General features: G+C 28.3%; 2 protein-coding genes across 4 annotated transcripts in view; one reads left to right on the top strand and one right to left on the bottom strand.

Annotated features, from left to right (window-relative positions):
* Positions 1–17,395, bottom strand: part of LOC148301722 (uncharacterized) — a 46,970-nt gene extending 29,575 nt beyond the window's left edge. Inside the window, exons 1-2 of one of the 3 annotated variants that reach the window (XM_088272818.1) lie at positions 17,212–17,395; positions 6,518–6,828 (exon numbers count right to left, since the gene is read on the bottom strand). In XM_088272818.1, coding sequence (XP_088128944.1) covers positions 6,518–6,722 — 205 coding nt within the window. In that variant the 5' untranslated portion in view covers positions 6,723–6,828; positions 17,212–17,395. Of the gene's footprint in view, positions 1–6,517; positions 6,829–13,423; positions 13,633–17,175 lie in introns of those variants that run through there. The other 2 variants (XM_088272817.1, XM_088272819.1) reach the window with 2 other exon arrangements.
* The window catches only part of LOC148301718 (allergen Tha p 1-like), a 128,279-nt gene that overhangs the window by 51,422 nt on the left and 50,298 nt on the right, over positions 1–26,559 (top strand). The gene's annotated exons all lie outside the window — the stretch shown is intronic.

A 26,559-nucleotide genomic window follows, 5' to 3' on the forward strand; every position in this document is an offset into this window, starting at 1 on the left:
AATACAAAAGTTTGATCCCCAAAAACAATACAATATATACAACAATACAATAGATACATGGATTCAATATCTTATATCAATCGAGAGTTGTCACATAAGTCATTTATTTGTATGATTCGTCTTGTCATATTTTCTTAATAAGACACCACTATATATATAAATACCTTAGATTAAAACCACAAGAGACAATCAAGCAAAGTGCACTTATCCTTGAAGAGAAAGCCATTTATGAAAATAGTAGTCAACAGTATGAAAAATTTGAATGATTTTGTATTGTGATTTACAACATTTTGAGTGTGTCCAAATACTTGTTCACAAAATGTGGATTATCTCCAATTACAGGAGTTATTTTCATATTATTTTTTGACATCTCATCAAAGATGAAGAAGAATACGGAAGTCTGGGCATTTACGGGGCTGACGGAGAGTTTCTGCTTAATAAAAAGCTTCTTTTCATCTCACCAGTAGAGTTCTCTAGTGAAGTTCTAGTGATTCAAGAATAATGTTTCAAAACTGGTTCATATATCTAGAACTTCCAAGAATTTGAGTAGTGGGGTTGTCAATAATGGGTAGAATTGGTGAATGTTACTCGTGTGTTAAGTGATCACTTAAACCAGCCTTTGACGGTCGTCCCTCCCCTAAATGCCCAGACTTCCATATTCTTCTTCATCTTTGATGAGATGTCAAAAAATAAAATGGTATTGTGATAATAATTACATTATCGAATAGAGAACGTTCTAATTGGGTTTGACAGGAGTTGTTTATTCGACAAATTATTGATGCTGTATACTGGTAGCATTAACATTTTGGACTGTTTGTCCAAGTGGCATAGTTTCCAGTTATTAAAATCAAATAAACTTTCCGATTTCTCTTTCTGGAAGGTTCGAACGTACATAATGTATGTGTAGACATATGAGAATATTACAAATAGGGCGTTCTACTTGCCTGTAAGAGGTACTGTACAACAAATAAAGCAAGTATCATTAATAATATATCAAAACATGATTTAAGATGTTTGTTATGTATTTGATAGCTGTTTTGTCTTGAGTGGAAATTTATATTATTTGGTTAAAAGTTAATAAATGAACAATATAAGAAAACGATTGGGCAGGGACAAAAGAAGACTAGAATGCCACTCATTTATTATTTTTTTTAAAAATGCACTTTAAATTTAAATACATGAATAAAATACGATACACGTATTTCTGTCAACTCAACAATATGTATGTAGATATATAATTTAAATTCATAAAAATTAGTACAAAGAAACTAATAACATCTCAACATAGATGAAGAAAAATATAAAATTTTACAAGGCTTCGTTATGTGATTACTTTACACACGTGCAACATTCACCATTCTACCCTTGATTCACAACCACAATACCAAATTTTTTGGAATTTTTAGATTATTGATACATATAAGTTAACAACATCCATCTATGTTGGATTGAGAAAGAGTTCATTAAGGGGAGAACCTTTATTTGGATCTATGTAATATCTTGTAAATACCTAGACTTCGATATCTTCTTCATCTATACTGAGATGTCAAAAAAAATCCTAAATGGAGAAAACTCAGATTTGTGAACAATTATTTGGACTCACTTAAAATGTTGTGAAACTAATAAGGAACTATAAGAATATTACAAAACTAAAATAAAACGTGCTAATAATATTGATTTACGTAATATAATAAAATTATTTATATCTTCATATCGAATTGTTTTATGTATGTATAAATGTATTTATTATGCATTATGGTATAAATAATGTCTCTTTATGTATGGTAATTACATTATTAAAGTATTACTTTAAACGTGACCAATTTTATAAATGGTACATTACGCGTAATATATAATATAATTATTTTTCCATTTTTTTAAGGAATGTATTCAGTGTTAGAATTGCATATTTACGTAATTATAATAGATTGATTTATAATTTACAGTTGTTTATAAACATAATGATATAAGAAACCTCTTATATGTATTCATTAATTTAAATAAAATGAATTTGGATTATGTCAGAAATGAATGAATAGTATTGCACGCATGATACAAGAATAATAACGAACTTATTCAGGAGTGTGTATTGTATAATATATTGTATATTGGTCTTTGGAGGGTAACACTAGAACACGTTGTTACATAAACAAAGCGTATTGTAAACATAACGTTTATTTCCCCAGGTATGCCAATCTATAAAAAACGAATTAGTTTCATTAGGTACCATGTGAAGCATAAAACTTATCTATGAATTACTTTGCAATCAAGATATTGCACGATACATGTATTTAAACCAACTACATGATCAATTTAGTACTGACAAGTAAAAGAATAATCAATATTTCCCCTCATAAAATATTGTCCTATAAATCGATTTTAATACGAGTATGAAGGAATATGCTTTATTTAAATAAACAGAAAAAGAATTACTCAAATATTTTGAGTGGGTCCAAATCTTTGTTCACAAATTTGGATTTGTTCTCTTAGGAGTTATTTATATTCATTTCTCAATAAAGGTAAAGAAGAATATGATGGTCTGGAAATTTGCAGGGATTACGCTCAAGCCTTGGCTAGATTAAGGGATCACTTTATACACGTGTAACATGCACCATTCTACTCATGATTGGCAACAATTCTACTCAAATTACGGAAGTATGTATTTATATTTCAATTGGTACCTTCTTTCACATACTAGTTCTCGGTGTCATCTACCATATTTTTGAGTTAAGTAAGTCTTTTTATGATATGTATGTGACATTTTTACCCGAATCATTTTACAATTTACATTTTCCAGAGTTGTGAACAAAGATTTGTACACTCTCGAAATATTGTGAGTAACTAAGTGGTCAAAATATAAATTTAGTAAAATTTCAAAATTATGTTTTCAAGCGTCTCCCAGAAAATAAAATAACCCAGGAAGATGTACATCGCATAAAGGTCTCTGCTAATTAAAAATAAAATAAAATTAATAAACTCCTTTATAGATGGTGCCGAGAAACTAGCAAGTGAAAGGTGTCAATTGAAGAACAAATACAACTTCCGAAATTTGAGAAGCTTGGTTCTCACTCAATCGTGAGGCTAGAATGGTGCATGTTACACTTGTGTGAAGGGATCACTTAAAATATTCTATAACATGTAAACCCTATAAATGCCGAGACATCTACATTATTCGTTATCTATGTTGGGATATCAATATTTAAAAAAAAAAATACTTTCGTTAATCTATTCGGTAGTGACGTCGTGTTAATATCTATCCATTTTAAATTTATGTTTTACTTGGTATTTACCACATATTTCATTGGTATTTACCAAGTAACGCTTTAATAAAAAAATCGTAAATAATCACGTTGAAATGGTTAAATTTTTATTCGCAGTATGAAAAATGTGACGACATTGCTAATAATTAAAAATTTTGTCAGGAAAAATGAGTACTTATTTTATTGTTTCCGATTTCTCGGCAAAATGAGCCATCAGTATTGCAAGCTGTGTGCTGTAATTTGCATAATATTTCACTGCGGAGAAAGTTTAAACACCATGTACATTATTGAATGTATTCAGACAAAATTTAAATGTTTTCTACGTGTCATATAAGTCCACATGCAATGCAGTTATTTTTAATATTCAAATTATGTTTTAAAATTGGGGAGACCGGACCGAGAAAGTAGCGCCAGTCATAATACCGAAATTTATTACTTGAATCTAAATGACAAAGCTTGCATGTGCAATGTAAATGTATTTTTAGGTATTACATAGAATTAAAATGAGACATGTTAAAAACGAAATGGTATCCCATACACTTGTAGTATTATGTAATTTTAATCATGGTTTATATTATTTGATGGAGTAACGTTTTGGTAATAGAATGTTAATAATCTTGTGATATATACCTCGTCCGCCTCCATAGTATAGTGGTTAACGCGCTAGATAACCATGCTGGAGGCCCGGATTAGATTCCCCAAGGACGACTAAATAAATATTAGTGATTTTTCCCTCTAATATTTATTTAATATGACCCTGGACTGGTACCTGAAGCGGAAGGCTGATCACCGTTCCTTCGTATATTTAATGATCAAGATAACACTGCTTCTAAACGATGCAGGGCCCTATGCAACATTAGGGTGCCTATAAGGGTTGGAGAAAAATAAGATATACATATATAACTCTATATCCCTTAAGCTAATAGAAAAAAATCTAAATGTACAAAAATACAGTTTATTTTTGTTGTTTTTTGGTTGTAATTATAACCGTGAAAGAGTCCATAATTATGACTATTCTGTTCAGAGTATCCAACTAATAAGAATAATTGAGAGCGATGCTATTTTAATACTTTCAACCATAATTTCCTATTTGAGAATCTAACATACGAGCAAACATAGATGGTTTGTGTACACGTTGTATTATTACGTAAAAGTATTATATCTATATTTATTTAAGGTTGCTTAAGTAAGATGTATGTCGAAGCTACTGAGAATGTAAAGATTTAGCGTACAGTAAAAAAATCAACGGAGAAAGTTATTATGAAATGTAATGCTTGTGTTGTTAAAAATATTTTTCGGATATGGAAAAGATTTGATTTTTTTTTGTCTGAAATATCCAAATAATGAAGAGTCGTTTTTTTTCAAATCCGTCTGGATTGATATCAATCTGAATATGTCGGAAATGAAATTCCGAATGCAAGTGCCTTGTTAAATCAGTGGGTCAAGTATACTTGTATTTAGTGTATTTTATTTTTCCGTCAAGTATATCCGCTTTCATAGTGAAATTTACATGTTTTCTGCATACTGAATATAATATTGAAACCCTAACCTAAGCTATTCGTTACGCTATTTTTTTCAGAAGGTATGTTATATGGGTAAACACTTTCTTAAAACAATTTTATAATATACTAAACGAAGAGGTTTTTATTAGATTATTAATTTATAAATTATTAACACAATAAAATAAAATATTTGTATGAAAGGGAGACAAGAAAAATAAGAAATTAATATGCACATAAAAATATGATTTACAGCTATAATCGCAAAAAAATCTAATTATATTTATAATTTAAATGTAACTCTGTTTTAAAATCACTCTAATTTTATGATGTAAATATTTATAAATCAATATAAAATTTAAAGTGATTTAAAAAAAAGTTGCATTTTAATTATAAAATGGAAAATCACAAAGTTAGAGGTTCAAATATAAATTATACTAATTATATTTACTGAGAAATCGTCGCGCAATGTTTATCATTCAGAAATATGATTCCACTAACTAATTCCAGTTGGTTTTATTGAGAAATATTTTTGAAACTCTTATTAGACGCATTTCTTTTGCGTAATATTATAAAGCTTGAGAACAAACAGCGTCTATTATTTATACAATCATTGACAAATGTCGGAATCGTGAAAGATGATTAGCATTGTTTGAGTGATGATACGTTTGCATAAATGAATGAGAGAAATGCCCTTTTTTGTAATTTTCCTTCGAAACAATGACAAAGGTATCACCTTTGCATTCATATTGCGAGATTTTGCATAATTAGTTGCACAACAAGACGACATTATACCCTTTTTATAGATTCATATATTGCATAACTATGTGCGTAGCATTGAAAGATTGACATGAAGATAGAAACAGTGGTTAAAAAAAAACAAGTAAACATGTATTCATAACTTAATTGTGTATTTAATTTTTTGTAAAATGAGTGTGGCCAACCCACAAGCAGTAAAAATAATTGAGAACCTTTGATAATGATTTACAAAGATTAATTTATTCTAATAAAAATTCAATTTTTTGAAATAATATATATGTATATATATATATATATATATATATATATATATATATATATATATATATATATATATATATATATATATATATATATATATATATATATATGTATATATATATATATATATAAATATATATATATATATATATATGTATATATATATATATATATATATATATATATATATATATATACATATATATATATATATATATATATATATATATATATATATACATATAAGTATATGTAAGCTTCCATATTTTTCCCATTTATGTTGAGACGTAAAAAATATATATTAATACTTGAGTCGGAAAATAGAGTCTTCAGGACATAATATCTTAAATCATTAGTTTAGGGTGTAATTTAAAATTGAAAAGTAGTACCTTAAAAAAATGTCAAAAAACTTAATTTTCAAGTATTATATAGGTAAAATCAAGCATAAAATGAGACAATGAGAGAACAATTTATAGTTTAACAAATTCAAGTTCAGAAACTAAATAAATCAAATTTAAAACGGGTAATCTTGCGAAGACTTGAAAAAAGGATCAAAAAAATCTTTAATAGTTTTTTTAAAAGTATGTATAGTTTCTTCCTAGAATCGGATTAAAAAAAAATTATTCAACCATTTTTTCCTTTGAAAATGGCGTCATTGAAGTTCCCCAAAATAGCGACGTAATTCGTCAGGATTAGATGTGAGCTACCTTAAATTAATAATAACAAAATCAAACTCACGTCTCAAGGCTTTTCCTTCTGCTGTGCACGGCTTTTGATTTAGCAAGCAGTCCACGTAGTTTCTCACAAGTCTTTTGCTTGACAATATGGCATCAACGTCTATGTAATCGTATCGGGAATCGTAGAAAATCGCAGAATCATCGTGCGCCTGCGCACTTACGTACACCGCCAGCACAAACAAGCATGGCAACACTAAGAAATTCATTGTGATTCACTTGGTTTTTCTATAATAAAAAAAGAACATTTGTTTCGGCACTCTATTGTTTCTTTATGGCTTCTGTGTTTTTAATTCACCCATTTAAATGGTTGACCTGAAAGAAAAAAACATATTTAGGACATGATATATTTCTTTTTGCTCTTGCGTATATACAATTATGCATAAGAAATAAAGTAAAAGACATACAAAGTAATAACAATACAAATAAATTATATTACCAACAAACATAAACAAAAAAAAAAGTGTAAGTCCCTCTCCAAGCACAAGAGCTTAGTCTCTTTATTGGAGAGAACTGCGTTATTAATTTTCAGATTGTAAAAGTAAAAATGTCTAGATAATGAATAAATATTTAAAAAAAAACTTTTGTTACATAATTGAAAAATATATATTATCTGAAATGTACGATTGGTCAATTTTTACGAAGATTTAAGAGAACTCCATGATCTATGTACCATCGGGTGCGGTTAAGGGTTAGAAAAAGAAGAAGATGACTTTGATAAAATTATTAATGATAAGCGTTTAATAAAATTTAAAAAAATATCAAACGATAAAAAAACACATTATTTATAAACATACTAAGTAACAGAAACTAGTACAAAAGTACTAGAAACAGACGTTTATAATAGGGTTATCGATAATTATCCACATAATTTTATTAAATTCATTAAGCTCTATTTAAACGAATAATATACTGATCAATTAATATGTGGTCAATTTCAATTGTGATGCAGTGCGGAAAAGGTCGAGTAAAGTCAAGTATAGCAGAAAAGACCGCTTTTCTAATAACATTAGACACGACGCAGTGGATTGAATTTTCCGAGCAAATTACTTCAATGCTCAATGATCGGGTAAGCACGAAAATCGGAATCCCATATTGCGAAGGAATATAATTAAAATATAATAATAGTTTTTAACATTGATTTGATGAACGACAGAAATAGTTAAAACTAATGCAGTACAAAATTTTGAGTGTGTCCGAATACTTGTTGAAAATCATTATTATTTCTTACATTTATTTGAGTTATTTTTTACATTTATTTTGACATGTCAATATAAATAAAGAAGAATAATACAAATGCTGTAAATGAAATAAGTGGTCAAATTATAAGCCAAATTTAAAATTGAAAAACGTGTTTTTAGGAAGGTCCCAAGTATGTGAGTATAATCCTGGATTCCGACCTCGCATACAAATGGAAGTACCTCGCGTACAGAGTCTCTGTTCAATAAAAGCTTCCTGTTGTGAACTCACACATACTGTGTTACGAGTTTTAATATATCTGGTAGTCCAAAAATTTTAATAGTGTGGTTGTCAATCATGGGTAAAATTTGTGAAACGTGTGTAAAGTGATTACTTAACCAAGCATATGACATTTGTAAACTCTGTGAATGCCCAGACTTCCATATCCTTTTTTCATGTATGATAAAATCTCGAAATAATTGTGAAATCTGGTAATTCGTTAAAAAATCGTTTGATTTATAATTGTAAGGAATTTACTTTATGTATGTGTAATATCTTTTTAGAAATTGATAAATTTAAATAAAAAATGCAATAAATTCTGTTAAATATATGCATATTTTGTTTATTTTAAATGAATCAGTTGTATTAAATAAGGCTCAAGAGTTCTTATTACATCCTTAAAATGTCAGATTAACAGTTATTTGAAACGTTTTTATTGAGTGATAATTCGGCAATTTAAAAGCACATATTTTTTTAAAACATCATTTTCATTAAACAGTTATTCCTTGTTATAAAACATCACATTTAAAAATCCTATAAAAACGTGTCGTCCAAAACAGTATATCCATGCAATATTTTAAAACTTAAAGCGTTTTTATACTTTAAAATAATAAATTCAAATGAGTTATTAATAATAATGATAGCAATATAGCTATTTTTCATTATAAATCACAATATTATGAGGTTCACTTCTTGAAAACTTTGCAGGTCATTGGGTCATCTAAACGCCTGTATTTTTTTTCTGTGCTGATGTTCACACATATAAATATACAAATACACACACACACACGCATATATATATATATATATATATATATATATATATATATATATATATATATATATATATATATATATATATATATATATATATATATATATATATATATATATATATATATATTTAAGGTTAAGGTATCTACCCACACATCATTGATACATGTATCTGCTGAACATGAGTAGAAAATATTATAAAACTTAACAATGTGACTGCTTTAATTATAACCAAGTAAGATAATCATACATTATAAAAAATAATTGACAGGAACCGTAGCGTAGTTGGGAATATGAGGTCACGGGTTCGTTCCTGCCAATCGCAAAGTTGATTCAAGAAAGATTTATTACTTTTCAATACTATACACGCTCTTCTTTGGTTTGATTTTAACAATCTGATGGAGCTCGGTAGTTTATTTAACAATAAATTCAATTGAAAAATTAAAGGATTCACTATGGGATTATCGCTTAAAATAAGACTTTATGGATTTTAAATAATAAATAATTTAAAAACCTGACAAAAAATTGGACCATTTTCTCTCAATTATTTTTAATTCCGATTCACATCAGTTAAAGTAGTAGATTTTTAATATGTAAAAATGCTAAAATAAAGCAGTAATTTGCAAAATAAGGGGTTACTCACAGTGCATTAAACTTTTTGTACCTACGTAAATTTTTCTAATATATTTTGGTTTTCCATAAGTTCATCTGCGATATTAAACTGATACTTACAAGTAAAAAATAAAGCGTAATATTCCTGAATAACAAGTCACATCTCATTACCGGTTCAGCTTAACGATTTGAAAGCTGAAATCGGGCTATCATGTGTATGTATAACACATATTATAGAGTTATTTACTGGTTACTTGCTATAACAGGAATCTGCACCAAGATGGCTAACAGTACATTTATTCGTGCCAATCGACTCTCAGTAAAACCACATATTTATTTATTACAGGATTATAAGAAATAAATTAGTTAGGTAATATAAAAAACACGACGCGAAATTGATAATTAAATGAGACTTGGTAAATTAAAGTGCAGGTTTTTTTATTTGGGACGGTTTATATATAAAAATAAAACGCTTGTGTTTGACCATTTTTGAGTTACATTATCAATGTCAAAACTGATGTTATACAAGTGTTTTATTTCAATATTTCATAGTTATTCTATGAAATATAAATATTCGAAATCAATAAATTATTGAATGAAAAAGTAAAAAATAAAAATTAAAACAGCTCGATATTTTAAGTCTACTTCATAGAATGATGTGTTAAAAACTAAAAGTTCTTTTTTACTTAGAAAGTCTATTTTTACGTATATGCATTCATTTAAATGATACTTAAGAATTCACATTGGTAAGAGCCTTTGCAAGTTTGTGCAATATATTATAATGCTTCATTAAAAAAAAAGTAAATGCTGCCAACCTCGGAACAGGTATTTACTATACCTAGTGAGGATAGATACTGTCTAATAGGTTTGGTCATAATTTAAATTTAATATTAATTAATTGTATTAGATACCCTTTTTACTGTTGCAATTATAATACATTGTATTATATGTACGATATTTAACAAAAATTAACGATTTTTGGTATTGAATTAAACTGTATATAATGTGCTGTGATGTTAAGATATTTACAATAATTTCATCAATTGATTCGGCAGTTAGTTTGTGGTAAAATCTTTCCAATTTTAATAAATGTTTTACTTAGTAAATACTACTATTTCTTAAAATTTATTCTGACACGTATTTAGATGCATTCCGCATTATTTTGTATCATTTGTAATCACTTAAATCCCGAAAAATAGCTAGAACAGTAACATGAAGAGTAAAAATTTGAGAAACAATAAAGAAAATATGAAAAATGAAGTATATAATTTTGATAAGGGGTTCGTATCTCAGGAATGTGGCGTGATAGTTACAATGTTCAGGAATGAGCAACTGACAAAGACGAATAATTTAAGGAATGTTTGCTTCGGATAAGAAAATGTTCATTAACAGCGACAGTGCCGTCTGATTGCCATTGCGTTTAGTTTCTTTTATTGGATGTTGCGAGAACACTTATATCTGGGTCGGTTTGAAGGACGCTATTTTATAACAGCGTTATGACTTTATTGTATTGATGGTAAGTTAAAAGTGACCTTAAAAGGCCTTAGACATACACATAACTGGATAATCATTCATTAAATCCCAAAATGGTATTACAGGCAGAAACTATTAACATTTAGAAATTATTAGCTTATGTGGATCCTAGATATATTATAGGATCACATACGAGTATGTGTGTGAACGTAAATTTTTACGGTCATGGGTGTAGTCATAGGCATGTGTAAACAAATAAACCGTGTAATATAAATCCTCATATCAACGTTAAGACCATCTTCAACGGGGGTATACAATTTTTACACATTCTAGTAATCGAAAAATTTTTGGAAAAAAATATAAAACGATTTAAAAAATGTATGTTTAAGTATTAAAAATATTTTTTTAACGCATACTTAATATTATAATTAAATTACCCTTACTAATTAATCTTTGTCTAATGTCCGCCTCCGTAGTGTAATGGTCAGCACGCTCGCCTACCGTTCTGGAGGTCCCGAGTTCGATTCCCAGAAGGGGGTCAAATAAATATAAGTTATTTTTTTAACTTCAATATTTATTAAATATTACCCTGGACTGGTACCTGAGTGGAGGGCTGATTCCCTTTCCTTCGTGTGTTAACGATCAAGATAACGCTGCGTTTATACGATGCAGTGTCCTTTGCACCATTGGGGTGCGGATAAGGGTTTGAAAATTAATCTTTGATATAATGTCATAAATCTTATGAACTATAATAAATTACTTGAAAGAAAAGTTTGGAAATTAAACTTTATATACTCTCATTCTTTACTGAACATTGAATAACAAAATCAGCTTTCCTTTAAAATAAAAACAAATATTTTAAGAATGTATAAATTTTAATTCATTAATTCTGGATTTGCTCAACTCAGGAGCTATTTATTCAAGATGAAGTAGCATTCGAAAAGATCTTTTCAATTGAAGCATCATTATAACTTCCGTAAATTGAGAAGTGAGGTGTCAATGATGGGTAGAATGCTGAATGTTCACTTAAACTAGCCAATGATAGGTTATAAGCTCTGTAAATGTCGAAACTTTTTTTGTCCGTTTTTTTTTTGTAAATTTACATTTGAGATATCAATATTTTGTTTTTATGATTCTTCTGCTTAATAAATCATTATTTACATATCATTTTTTTACCAAAAAAAAACAACTAATCATAACGCCGCTTCTCTGCAAAAATAGGCACACAAAATATAACGCCACACCAATCTGTCTTTGTACACGCCTCTTTTTTGATTTTCGCCTATACATATTCTCATACATACACACCGATTATTCTTACTCTGACCTCTTTCATGCGATTGAAATTTACCGAAAAATAAAAAAATAAATACCAATGTTTAAAACCGGCCCATGGAACCTCGGTATCTATTGAAGAATTTGTGTTTGACTGGTGGTTTTATGTTGCATCAAGTCATCGTAGAGTCGAAATATACGAAGTATAAAAGCGAAAGTAGAATGAAAGGAAACTCGGCGCCGTGTTAAGAGCAGACGAGACTTAGTTCCGTTTGTTTTATCGAGCCCAGACATCATAATTTATTTAAACACTCTCAAGTATTCAGTAAACCTTCTCATAAGTTTAAAAATGTTTTTATTGCCTCTACTAGTATTGATAGAAACTCTCATTACACACAAAATGAAACTCCACGCCAAAAAATCAATAATTTATTTTATTTTAATTTTATACTTAATTTATTTTTTTAATCTGCAGTAACCTATGTATGTTGTTATTTTTTATATCTTTAGTCATCAAATGTAGTTACTTATCAAATGCATTATTATTTTACTCTGTAAGTAAAATATGAAAAAATGTATTTGATTAGCTTATAATCTAAATTTTAAAATTCAACTCCAAAAAGGATCCCATTCAATATAAAAATAATCCAAATGTGGAGGAAAAAAAATGAATTACTTATCTGTTTTGATAGGACTAACGAATAAATAAAATAATTTTTAATGCAATGAGAAAAACGAAAAGAATGCATTTTGCATGTGAAAAAAGATGAAAATTTAACGTATTGTTGCGAGTATTTTAGCCTAGAATTTTCACTCACGAATTACATGAAATTATAGTAGAACCTAACATAAACATAAAGAGTAAATCCACTCACGAGTAGGTATAGGTTATAAAACTTATAATATTGATACAATAAAATAAGAGCTAGGTATGTTTACAGTTTTTTCTACATAAGTATTTTATTTGACGAGTGACCGAGTTTCGTCGTAACCGACATCATCAGTCTGGTTATAAAGTTAAAGCATAAGTACCTACAGCCACGATAAGCGGTGTTGCTTAAGCCGTAGCTAGATTTCAGAGTCACTTGGACCAAGATAATTAAAAATAAATAAATAACATATTGCCTCTTAACACACCACCTAATTAAATTATAAGTCTTTCTTTTGGATATATGGGAATCCACATGATTTTTTTTATCAATTCATAATGAAATTATTATGGAATTAATTTGTTGAAGTTTAGCAAAACAAATGTGAAAATAACTTTTTGGGTGACACGTGTTGAATAAATTAAAAATAATAATATACAATAACAAACCTGAGCAAAAAGGTTTCATATCTCTGGTATAGAGTCAACAAAATTTAATACAAATGTCTAAATAACTATGTACACAGATTTCACTTTTGATTTCCTTCACCTGGCTGAATGTTGTTTTCGACACTGCGACAATAGTGAATAAAAGCACTTTAATGACAACGAGACATTGTTTGTAATGGTAATATTTGTAGAATTTGGTTGTCGTTTTTATATCTGTTAAGTCACCTACATCTTCGAGTATACCTAAAGCTACCCATCTCTGCAAAAAATTGACAACTCCACTTATCTAGTTATAGCACTTATCACCAGTTATAACGGCAGTTTGTCTACGAAGATAACGTTTTAAAATAGATACCTCACAGGTTGACATAGAAAACCAAATAATTTAAGTTCTTAAGTTAATGCTTAAACTAGGTGTCTTCCTATTTGTCAACTACGTAATGACGACAAGTATTTTTTAATGTGGTTACATCTTACAACTAATTATTTTTTATTACATATTACAATCTTTTTTATTTAGTTTCTTAAAAAAATTACCTATACGATACCCTATAATCAAAAAGAATAACTGGAAAAATATTTAGAAACCAATATCGCCATTTTCTCGGAATAGAGAGTTTGGAGTTACATAGTTTTCGCGTCGAAGTAATGAATGTGCTTTGGTTATAAATATTAGGTAACGTTACTTAAATAATGTATTCAAATAAACATTTCATTTCCGATGACCGGTTTTTATATTTTTTCAAATATTATTAATTACAAATGCATTTTTTTTATAACTTCGCATTTGTAATTAATCATGATTGAATATATACCTATGTTTATATATATATATATATATATATATATATATATATATATATATATATATATATATATATATATATATATATATATATATATATATATATATATATATATATCTATATATATATATATATATATATATATATATATATATATACATATACATATTTATAAAAAAATGTTTGTACTATATATATATATATGGTAATCATATCAAGTACAATATTGTAAGGCGTATATCAGTAAGTGGGTACTGTAATTATTTTAGAAATCGCATACGTAATGGTAATGTATTATAATCATCCAACAATTTTCTCATTTCATAAATTTGTTATATTACTGCGATAACGGAAAGGTCAAGTTCATGGTTATTAAATGATAAATTGAGAGAAAAATTTAATTATTTGTTGCTGAATTTGTGAAGCTAATTGCATCATCAATATTGTTATATTAATAAATATCAATATATTATTACATCAATATATTACTACCTGTATATATTATAAACATGAATATTGGAAATGTAACCGTATTTTATCAATTTACAATGAATTACCTGACATTATGTGGTCCAAGGTCAAAAATGAAAGATATCAAACATTATTTGATCACAAATAAAATATTGTCTGTTATGAACGCACATAAAATGCTTTTTTTTTATTTCTTCCTCACTGGTTAATTTGATTTAATCATTTTTACTTGGTAAATATCACTTGGTAGTGGTATTTACCAAGTAAAACTAAAATTAAACATGGATTACCACAAAGTGACTGCCGAATCAATTAATGAAATTGATGTAACCGTTTTAAATGTTTAGGAAAGGTGTCAACAATAAGCTCTGATGAACTTATAATTAGCAATATTATTGGAGTAAACCCCATATTTTAATGATTTATGAGTAAACTTATAACTAGACCAGAATAAATGTGGATTAATAAAATTATGTATTATTCCAGTGATCTTAAAAAAAAGGACTGAGGTTTGAATACTGGAGCAGTGCAGTTGGTTTTTAGTCTTGTGATGTTAGTTATATTATATGATAAGATTATACTGTGAAAGTCATTTTCCTTTCTTTACTACATAGTGAAATTTTTCCATGTAAACATTTGCATACGTACTATTTCTATTACTAGATATCTAAGCAAACTTTGACGACACATATATATATATATATATATATATATATATATATATATATATATATATATATATATATATATATATATATATATATATATATATTTACAGATATTCAAAGTGTGTCAATGTTGAAAAATCCATACATTATGTGATAGATTTACATAGAATTGCCAGATTCAAAAATATGAAAATAAAAGAACATTCGTCTGTTTAAAAAAAATGTTGAGCCAATTTGACAATCCCATCACAAGGTGAAACAGCTGTCACAAAACTAAGTAAAATCATAAATTAGTTTTGTTAATTTTGAATTTATGTTTTTACTATAAAACTTTATTTTAGAGATACTATTGGGATCAAGCAATAGGGTTTTTTAGGAGATGTTGAACGTAGAATCATACATATTATATTTTAATAATTTCAATTCCTTTAAGATGTCTAATGAAAATGATTTTTTATAGTGACGAATGCTTCAAAATAGAAGGTAGGCACTGTTTTGTTACAAAATATATCTATGGTCACAATCGTTTTCAAATGGCGTCGATCGCACTTGCATGCATAAATTATATTGTCACGTTTTTTGAGAACGTTCACTTAGGACCCAAGGTAGGTGGGTAATTGCTCGAATTTTAATCTGTGTTTTTTGACCTCTAAACCGGTTATGTTCAATATAACATATCTGTCTCGGACAAAACGTAAACAGTATTATCTGAATAGTTAATTAATAGCAACGAAGTATATCGCAACGGTTCATTAAACTACCCATTTTTGGTTTGTCACATTCTACGATTTTTTATCAGTTTGTCGCCCGAGTGCAGCGTTAATATGGCGGGCTGCATTGACAGTATTATATCCGAGGAAGTATGTAACCAAGAAAGCAAGGTTAAACGATTTTTATATTTGTAGCATACAAAATGGTTTTGATAAAAATCACCGTGTTTTATTGTAACTTAATTTAAATGTCGACTGATTTCGGAGCAAACAGCTTCTTCAACAAAACTAACTAATGTTTGATACGATCTCTTTACAACAAAATTCAATATTTGTCAGTTGCTAGGTCTTGGATTTGAACTTCAGTAGCTATTAAAAAAAAGTTTTGATGGTTATTGACGGTTATAAGGAATAAGGGGTGATCAATAAGAATTTTTTTAAACGAATTTTTTTAGATAAATAATTTAACCCCGATTTAATTTAATTCCTGACAGCTATCTTATACTTACTTTAGCTATTGTAAAATAAATGGTTTTTAGTATTTTTTAGTGTTCAGGACGAATCTGTTTGCTTCGAGACCATCCGTTTTATAATGAAGTTATAATAAGATAAATATAAAGTAAGAAAAAAAAGATACAGAATCATTAAAATTTTATATGTTAAGAATCTACGAATAAATCCGAAAAAGATACATTTATATATGGGTATTTGCGAATTAATATATTTTGAATGGAAAAACCCTCGAAGCCACTATGTTCCAGAATTGTCTTCACGTGGAAGTAAATGTTTTAAATTAACATCACAACACCCATACCTACTGAAATAGAAATTTCTATTTTTATTTTGAATCGGGCTTGCTATGTCAGTTTTTCATAGTTTAACCTCACAATAATCTGTTTTAAAACTGTACAATACTGAATAATGCTTTTCATCAATCAAATATTTGAATAATCATCAAGTTTCAGATTTCTGTCAAATCAAATTACGAGTGAAGTTAAAACAAAATAAATGTTACGCAGTTCCTTATACACATCGACGAAAAATGCCAGAAGAATAAGAAAATATAAAACGAAATATTTAACTTATTAGGTACTTACTACCATTTAAACCGTTTTCATCACAAAATTAATTACCATTTAAATGGAGAAATAGCAACACTGTTTATTCTCTTGAAATCCACAGAAAAATATTTAATTTTAAAGAAGCGGTTCCAATTTTGATTTTCGCGGCAATCTGTTTGACGTTTATCTCCCGCCAAAAGCTACTAGCGAGACTAACCGCGCGGCTGGCCTTATCACCGGTTGTAACACAACTGAGTATAAAAACATTGAAAACTGTTGCATTTTACTCGAACGGAAGCGGCATAAACAACGACGGAAGAATGTATCCATGTTGATGTTTACGTTTTTAACAGCATTAACCTGTATTTGTGTAGACAGTAGCACGTGTTAAAAGCGAAATTCATTCATTAGAAAACACATCACAAACAAGAATGTTATTTTGACGATTTATTAGGCTGATTAATTTAAAGCGACGTGTATCCTATTGAAATAGAAGAGAAATTTAACCTACTAAATGTTATTTACGTAAATGGTTAACATTTATGGAATTTCGCCAAAACCATTTAGCAACATTTACTAATATAAAACAAACATATCATTAAATTATAATTTAATGCGTCCTAAAAACGCATTAAATTACTTTAAACGCTTTAATAACACACCAAATTTAATTGACAATGTTTGTATTATGATGCTCATTGATGTGACCAATTGATGGCTTACGGAGGGAATAAATCGATTTCCGTTTACGATTTTCATTAAAGGCGAATGATGATAATTTTTAGTTACGTAAACATTGACAATCTTTTTGTTGCTTAAGGTTTGTAGTATTTTTTATTTTTAATTCCTGTTTTTGGATTTATTTATTATTATTATTATTTTATTTTTTAACAAAATTATTTATTGCAAATTGTTACAGTTGTTGATGTTGCATCTTGAGCGTGATTTAAAACATAAAAGTAAAGTGATAAGTATTTTAAAATATTTATTTTAGGGTACAGTTTAAGGTAGTATAAATTGAAATATTCTTACTGTTATTTAAAAAAAGCGTGTTGAATTTACACAAGCACTACCTACCTAAAGGTACAAACCTTAGGCTTTCACACATCCTTTTTTTGTTGTCAGAATATATTGCTTCCAATCAATAAACCAGCAATTAATAATACACCAATCATATCAATTGTATGACAAGAATTAAATAAATTATAGCAAATCATTTTCAATTTTGCAATTTTTATTTGATTATATTACACATAAAACGCATTCCGCCATCAACATATTTCCCTTAATAATGTTTGTATATGTGTAATATTATAATTTACATTCTCTAGGTTCATCTATTTTAGAGTCCCGGGAGCACAGATCAGAAATAAAAAATTATTTAAAATCTTTAAAATGCCCACCAAGTCCTACCAAAACTCATTTTTAAATCGAGCCTGCGATATGTGCAATGTAATGCTTAATGAAATAATGTTTCTTTAAATACGTTTAAGAGAAATATTGTTGATGTCTATTTGACAAGTTGATAAAGAAAATTTCTATTAATTTATAAAAACACGTTATGTAAGTTTATTATATAGTTATACTTTTATGTATATGACAGTTTATTTTATTTTTTATTTTTAGATAACTTAAGTGAAAACCTGTAATTGGAATGTTATTTTTTAAATTTTATTATATTATGTTATTTTTGTTAAATATTCTGGTGGTTTTCCACTAGCAAAAAAAATCTAACAATTCTGTAATGACAAATTTTTAAACTTATTCTACATTTTTCCCAATGGAAGGATTTTGCTTTTGCCAGTAATTTGATCAATACACCCAAACTTGCTAATCACCGCACTCTACGCACTCAAGCTAATATCGTCACATTACTTTTATATTTTTGGCACAATGAATAATATAATTAAAATAAGAAATTTTAACTTATACTACTGATTTGAAATATTTCAGTTTCGAAAATTGTTTTTCTGTAATTGCATTTTAATTGCTTCCTCGAAAAAAAAAAAAATCAAGGTCTATTATCAAACCATTGAAAATGGTAAATATCAAATCAATAATATTGCTACCTTTAAGCTTATTTCTCATCAAGAGATTTATGCAAAGCATTCACAAGCTTGTACAAGTTTTTGTATGCAAATCCGAGTGCCATAAACATTGCTTAAATTATTATTTTTCTCTCTACAATTCCTTCTTTTCTTTTCACGCATAACAGTTATATCTTTAACTTATCACATTTTTAATGAAATAAATTCCACATTAAGATCCTAAATCTATCTGTGACTCAGAGTTTCTCGGTTCAAACCCATTCTACCACAATTTGATACCTTTTTGGAAAAATGAGCCGCTTTGGCTCACAGAAATAGTAACAATAAACACCAATATTTCTCTTGTCAAAAGAAGACAAAATGATCCAAATCGGGTAATCGAAAACGCACCAGTTACACATTAATCTCACCTCAAAATCATACACGTGTGTTTTACAAAGTGAGAGTATATTTTAATGCCTCTAAAGATGGTCCAGCCTTGAAAAATTATTTAGGTGCATATTTAGGAGAGACGTGCTAAACAAATGTAATGTAAAATTGTTATGCACGAATCAAACCGAGGTCAAAAATGTAATCGTTATTATTTTCAAATTTAAATGTTATGGATCAATATAAATGATGTATTCGATAAAGTGATTTATTTTCAGAATGATTATCTTCGTGAGAAGATGCATTCAAGTAAATTCTTAGCTCGTGTAAGGAGCTATATAATTTAGTCAAAATATATAAGAAGTATTTGAGTTTTTACTAGATTTAATATTCGATTGAAAGATTACATGCGTATTACGGTTCGCAAAAAATGCAAAATTTTCTGTCTTCGAAATGACTTCGCAATATTTTATTCTTCCGAAAATCAGTATTTTTTTTTTGACATGATGTATTTAGCCGATCTACAAAATTACATTTAAGTTTCACCTGACATATGTATCTGCGTATCAACTTCGCGAAATAATAAATCGTGTAAGTATCCATTTAAAAAAATTGAAAACAAGCATGGACAGTTCTTAAGTCAAATATTCCGGAGGTAAAATGGTCCTCTGCTTCTTACGATTGCGGAAGGTATGTGCGAAGGCACAAACTACAGAGAACGACCCTGCTTGACCTACATAGACCAAATTATCTCCGACATGCGTTGTAGCGGGAACGCTAAGTTCATGAGATGAGCGGAGGATAGAGCCGGGTGGAGACTGACCATGAAGGAAGCAAACCAATCATCACAAAGATTGTAACCCACAAAGAAAAAGTAAGAGAAAAAAACTCTTCAAAATGATTTTTTTAAAAGTTTTTTTTTGTTAGAACAAGAAACTAATGAATGATTTAAAATACGGAATAATAAAACTATTAAAATAAGCTACTAACATAAATTTTGTAAATGTTCGTAAAGAGAATTTATTTTGATATAATTACTCTAACCTGCTTATTGATTTTGTATAAAAAAATCGCTTTTTATATATACGTTATTTCCCCCAAATTAGATTGTTACTCTTGTTTTTATAATTTTTTCATATGTTCGCTTTTACACATTGCCCTTTATCTATGGATTTGTAAATTCAGCTTAAATTCAATACGGGGGGAGGGATGTCGTTTAACTATGATGTAATCTATACATATTTATGTGAAATAATGAAAAGAATTAGTAATGGCAAATGTGTAAAGGAAAAGATCTCGGGATTCTGCTTAGTAAAGTGCTTGATGATAAATGTCTAGCCATTTACTAAAAGAAAGACACAGTGCAAAGACCCACGGACAATTCCGTAACTCGCTTTCATAATAGCGATTCATTGGCACTTTTTTTGCGACCTCGCGGTATTAACGAATCATTAAGCAATTTTTACAACACATTATTGGTAATTTCAATCACATGACATAAGTACTTATATATACGAGTTTGAAAAATAATGTTTATGGTTGATATAAATTATTATCAATAACAATCATGTCATATCGATAAAATATAAGTGATGACAGGTGGAGAAGGATTACATTATAGGTACCCAATTTCATACAGGTTTTTCTCTTAAAATTTGACGTTTTTGAAACCAAATTGGACGACTTAAAGATCAAAAAGGACGTTTCACAAATCTTATTGGTTTTTCAAAATAAATTAGACGTTACTTTGTTTTTTTAGAAAATTGTCAATGAGTAATTTTTGAAAAATCGGAGTTTTACTGTGCGGCTTCCTTCGTAGCTCGTATTAAGTTTTTGAAAAATCATTGTTGAGTTTTAAATAGAAAAATTGACCTTTGCAATTGTATATTAATTTAAAACTTGTCGCATACATAAATAAGTAGAATTTTTCAACATTTAAATTAGTTTATGTCAATATTACATGGGACGTACGTATGGTACGTATAATATAATTACGATATTTACACCAGAAGAATAAAGACGTAATTTTAATAATAAATGTATGTTATTTACATTTTTTTCGTGCAATAATAGCTTAGGATAAACACGATTATGTTTTTAAGTAAAAGAATATCCCACGTTATATCTAAAAGAATTTGCTAAAAAGTTAATAGGATGTAATTACTCGTTTCTAACTGACATCAATTATTGTGTGTATTATACAGTATGTAACAAAATATTATAATTATCTAAAATATGTTATGAAAATAATAATATATGGCTGTTTGAAATATATATATATATATATATATATATATATATATATATATATATATATATATATATATATATATATATATATATAAATATATATATTATTTTTTAAACTTCTTATACGGAATATGCATATGAACATTGAATGGCTTATTACTGAGAAGCAATATATGACAATAATTGTCAAAGTTTCAACCCTATTCTACTGCTCGAAATCAGAGGGAAAAGTAAAGCTTTTTCATACGTGTTAACGAAAAATATTACACCAAATTACAACTATGCGCAATTATGAAGGAAAAAAATAAATACAAAATGATATGTTATTGAAACTGTAATTAAATGAAAACAAGGACGGTAATGGATTAAGAACCAGATAAAGAGTTGAAGGGGGTGAGATAGAGGAATCTAAGGAAGAATTATATGATGGACATGGGACATAGGGTTTCAAGGAAAGATATTAATTATTGCGGCGTTTCTTGAAAGTCATCAGAGAAGGCTCATTTTTTACATTAAGAGGTATTCGTTCCTTAGTCTGGCTTGGAGAGAAAAGGAAACACTGAAGAATGATGTGCTATGACGAAGGGTGAAATGTGTAATATCCTGAGAAGAACGCAGTGATAGATTATGATCACTAAGTTACATAATGATGTCAACAACATGTTCAGGTGCAGTTATTAATTGATTACTTAATGGGGATTTTGTTTACAAAAAAAACACGTCACCAGTATACGTCTTTTCTCTTTACCAATTGGATTATGTAATAGAAGGCTCATTTTCACCATTACGCTCTACATACACCGCTGACAACTCATGTCGCCAATAATGCAGACTACACTGTATGTAAGAAGGTATGAACCCTGCGATCTAATTTTTTTTGTCTTCAGAATATTTCGTGTAACACCCTGTATTTTCAAATAGCTATATTTAAACATTTTTGTCGATTTAATACTTCAATACACAAAATGTAAAAATATTAATATTATACAAATTTGCATAGTACCTACGGATATTTTTATGTAATTTGTTAAGAGTAACGTATAATTATTTCAAGTTCAGTATTGCTTTGTGATGTTTCTTGCATACTTTTGAATTCGTTTTTTTAAACATGACATCATTATACAAAATAATTTAAATTTATAAATTATGGTACCTACTAACCTAAAAAATGTTTAAAAGCGCAATAATAACTGGAAACGATGGTGTCATGAGGCCAACATACATATTTAGGATACTATCAAGGCATATTAATTGCGATGCTCTTTTCCCATTGAAAAAAATGCTTATTTCGTGATAAAAAAAAAACTTATTTATTTTAACATTACGGTGATAGAATGTCTTTTATTATTTTTTACAATAATAATGATACTTTCCTGAGAAAAAATTGATTGGATTAAGATTTTTTCATATAACCATGCTATGAGTGCTGTAAAATAAATATTTTTCATAAAAAGAGTTATTGAGACATTCACAAAAAGTTTATATACACATATACTCGTTTGACTCTCTAAAAATTTTTCATTCATGCTGTACCTAAACCAAAAATAGATTAATAACGCGTTTGGGGTTTTTCGTTACGTTATGGATTATGTTAAAAATAAATAGTTTTAGTATTATAAAGTTACATATATTCGAACTTTGCCATAAATGTTCGATTTTAATTAATGTTTTACTTAGTAAAGACATTCGTTTGATAATGCCCTAACAAGGCGAAACAATTGTCGCAATATAATTTTTTATGTGTTTTTGTTAATAAAATACAACTAAGTAGACTCAAAAAATCTGTGTTTGATTTAAAATTAATACATAAATTAAAATGGAGTTCTACAAATTAAACGCCAAATCAATAAATATATATGGTAAATACTAAGTAAAACTAGTATTTACTATGTAAAACATGAATTAAAATGGATAGATTTTACCACAAAGTGACTGCCGAATCAATCAATGAAAAAATAAATGTTCGATTTTGGTTGTTAGGTTAAATAAGGTTGTTAGGTAAGGTTAGGTAATAAGGTTAGTTTAGGTTATACGGAGATAACAACTATCTTGCTATAACCACAAATTATTTTTTTCTTCACATTTTATTATTTAAAAAACACGACATACGAGTATATTGGCACACTTAGTAATTTTAAAAGTAAGTATATTCACTGTGCTTATTTAAAAAGAAATCAATTTACTTACAGGAAATATTATCTACTAGGTTAAAAGTTTTTTTTGGCGATACATCACTGTTGTTTTTATTATTATTATTGTATGCACACATTATAGGATTTGTGTATGTAGTGAAATAATTTACAATAAAAAGGAATCTTTTTAAACATTCTACCACATTTAACAATTTTGGTGATTTATATAAATTTTATTCATCCTGCCAAAAGTAATTAATGTTTTTTGCAAAATATACATTGTGTGATATAATTTACAGTCTTATTTTGAAGTTTTTATTTCAATAGGCTTTTCTAAGAAAATTTGATGTAAAACAGTTTTTTCTCTCTTAAATACAATTTCTTAAATGTTAACCTTTTTGTGCGCATCACTATTGGATATATTATATTTTTCAGATATCAAATAAGGTTCATTGAAAGACGCAAATTTATTGCCACATTACTATTACCGTAAAAATAGTATTCAAATATCACGAAATGAAAAGAAATTGTGATAAAGAAAATCACATCAAATATTATATTTTGACAGTTAATTTACTATGGAATATAATTATACTGTATAAAAGTAGAATATAGAGGGTAAGAAAGGGTTTTATTTGTTATTTTGCTGTACATATAATTTTGCTTTACAAATATTTATTATATTATTTTGCTTTAGAAATAAAAAAAATAAATATTGATTCGGCATTAACTTTGTGGAATGACATGATTATTTTATTAAAATTAAACACTTGAATATATCACTTTATCGAGTTTTATTTTTATTAACGACTAGTTTCGAAAACAATGGATGTTTTCATCTTCTGGTACAAATTGAATTATGTTTTAATTTGTACCAGAAGATGAAAACATCTGTCGTTTTCGAAACTAGTCGTAAATAAAAATAAAACTCGATAAAGTGGTATATTCAAGTGTTTAATTTTAATAAAATAAAAAAAAACTAAACTCCATGTTGGAAAAGTGATTTCGCGAAAATGGATATTGATTCTTTTGATGAATGTTGAATTTATTTAGAAAAAAGTTTCATTTATTTTAAAATTCAAATAAAATAATAACATCATATAGGGTCCGCCATCTAAAGTTTTTTTTTTTAACTAGTGCTTATTTCGTGAATGGTAACACTTAGCTCATGTCTGATTTGACAGATAATTAGTTTTATCCTTCCGCTAAGCGAATATGGTTGTGTATACGCTTGAACAACGCTGGGAAATATTGCGACATTACTTTGAAAATCATGGTAATGTTGCAGAATGTGTGCGAAAATTGCGTACGGTTTTTGGAAGAAGAGAAGCACCGTCAGCTCCGTATGTTCGTTATCTTGTGAAAAAAGTGAAAGAAACTGGCATCCTCATCGATAAACCAAAGCGTGAAAAGCCAAAAACAGTGCGTACACCCGAGAATATCGATGTTGTGGCAGAAAGTGTGCGTGAAGCGCCATCAACATCAATTCACCGTCGTTCTCAACAATTGAACATTTCGGAGACATCATTGAGACGAATTTTGCATAAAGACCTTGGTATGACGCCAAACAAAGTCCAATTGGTTCAGGAGTTGAAGCCAACTGACCATCCAATGCGTTTTCGCTTCGCTGAGTGGGCCTGCGATCGACTTACAGAAGATGCCGATTTTGCCAAAAAAATCATCTTTTCGGATGAAGCTCATTTTGATCTTGGCGGGTATGTAAACAAGCAAAATTGTCGTATTTGGGGCACAGAAAACCCGCACGCATACATTGAAAAGCCGGTACACCCAAAACGAGTCACTGTTTGGTGCGGATTTTGGTCCAGAGGCATAATTGGGCCATTTTTCTTTGAAAATGAGCAAGGAGTGGCCGTTACAGTCAATGGCGATCGTTATCGGGCCATGTTGAACGGATTTTTGTTCACAAAAATTGAAGAGGAGAATATTGGCAACATTTGGTTTCAACAGGACGGCGCTACGTGCCACACAGCCGAAGCTACACTCGATGTTTTGCGCCCTGTTTTAAAAAAAAAAAGTTATTTGGCGGACCCTTTATTATTTTTTAATATTTCATCAAAGATGAAGAAGAATATGGAAGTCTGGCCATTTCCTATAATTGGAGATAATCCAGATTTGTGAATAAGTATTTGGACACACTCAAAATGTTGTAGATTTTAACTTATTTGAAAATACATATTTTTTTATTTAGGATCTTAAAAATAAAGCGATTGCAGTCGGTAATTGAAAACTTGCATTTGAAATGCAGGCAGTTGGAAAGCGTAGTAAACCTGATCATATCGAATTTGCAATGCAACGTAATATAACACGATTGTGTTACTTAATTGCCTTGACATTAAAACTAAGAGAATTGTTGAAACATGGTAGCATAAATCAATACAGGATGATAGATTTTCAATATATGGCGAAATTATACACCATACATATAACGATCTTTACTACAAAACGTTGCCTTTAATTTTGCCCAACATAATATTCGTACTTTTATGTTTTAACAGCATTCTTAGCTAATTTTAGTCACTGATATACTTATAACAACTTTTTTTAATCTTTCAAAATCAGAAAATTTGAGGTTTACAGAAACCTCTATATATATATATATA

This window comes from Brachycentrus maculatus, unplaced genomic scaffold (genome assembly GCF_059751285.1).
Source record: "Brachycentrus maculatus isolate JH-2025_06_01 unplaced genomic scaffold, ASM5975128v1 h1tg000527l, whole genome shotgun sequence".
Classification (NCBI taxonomy): domain Eukaryota; kingdom Metazoa; phylum Arthropoda; class Insecta; order Trichoptera; family Brachycentridae; genus Brachycentrus; species Brachycentrus maculatus.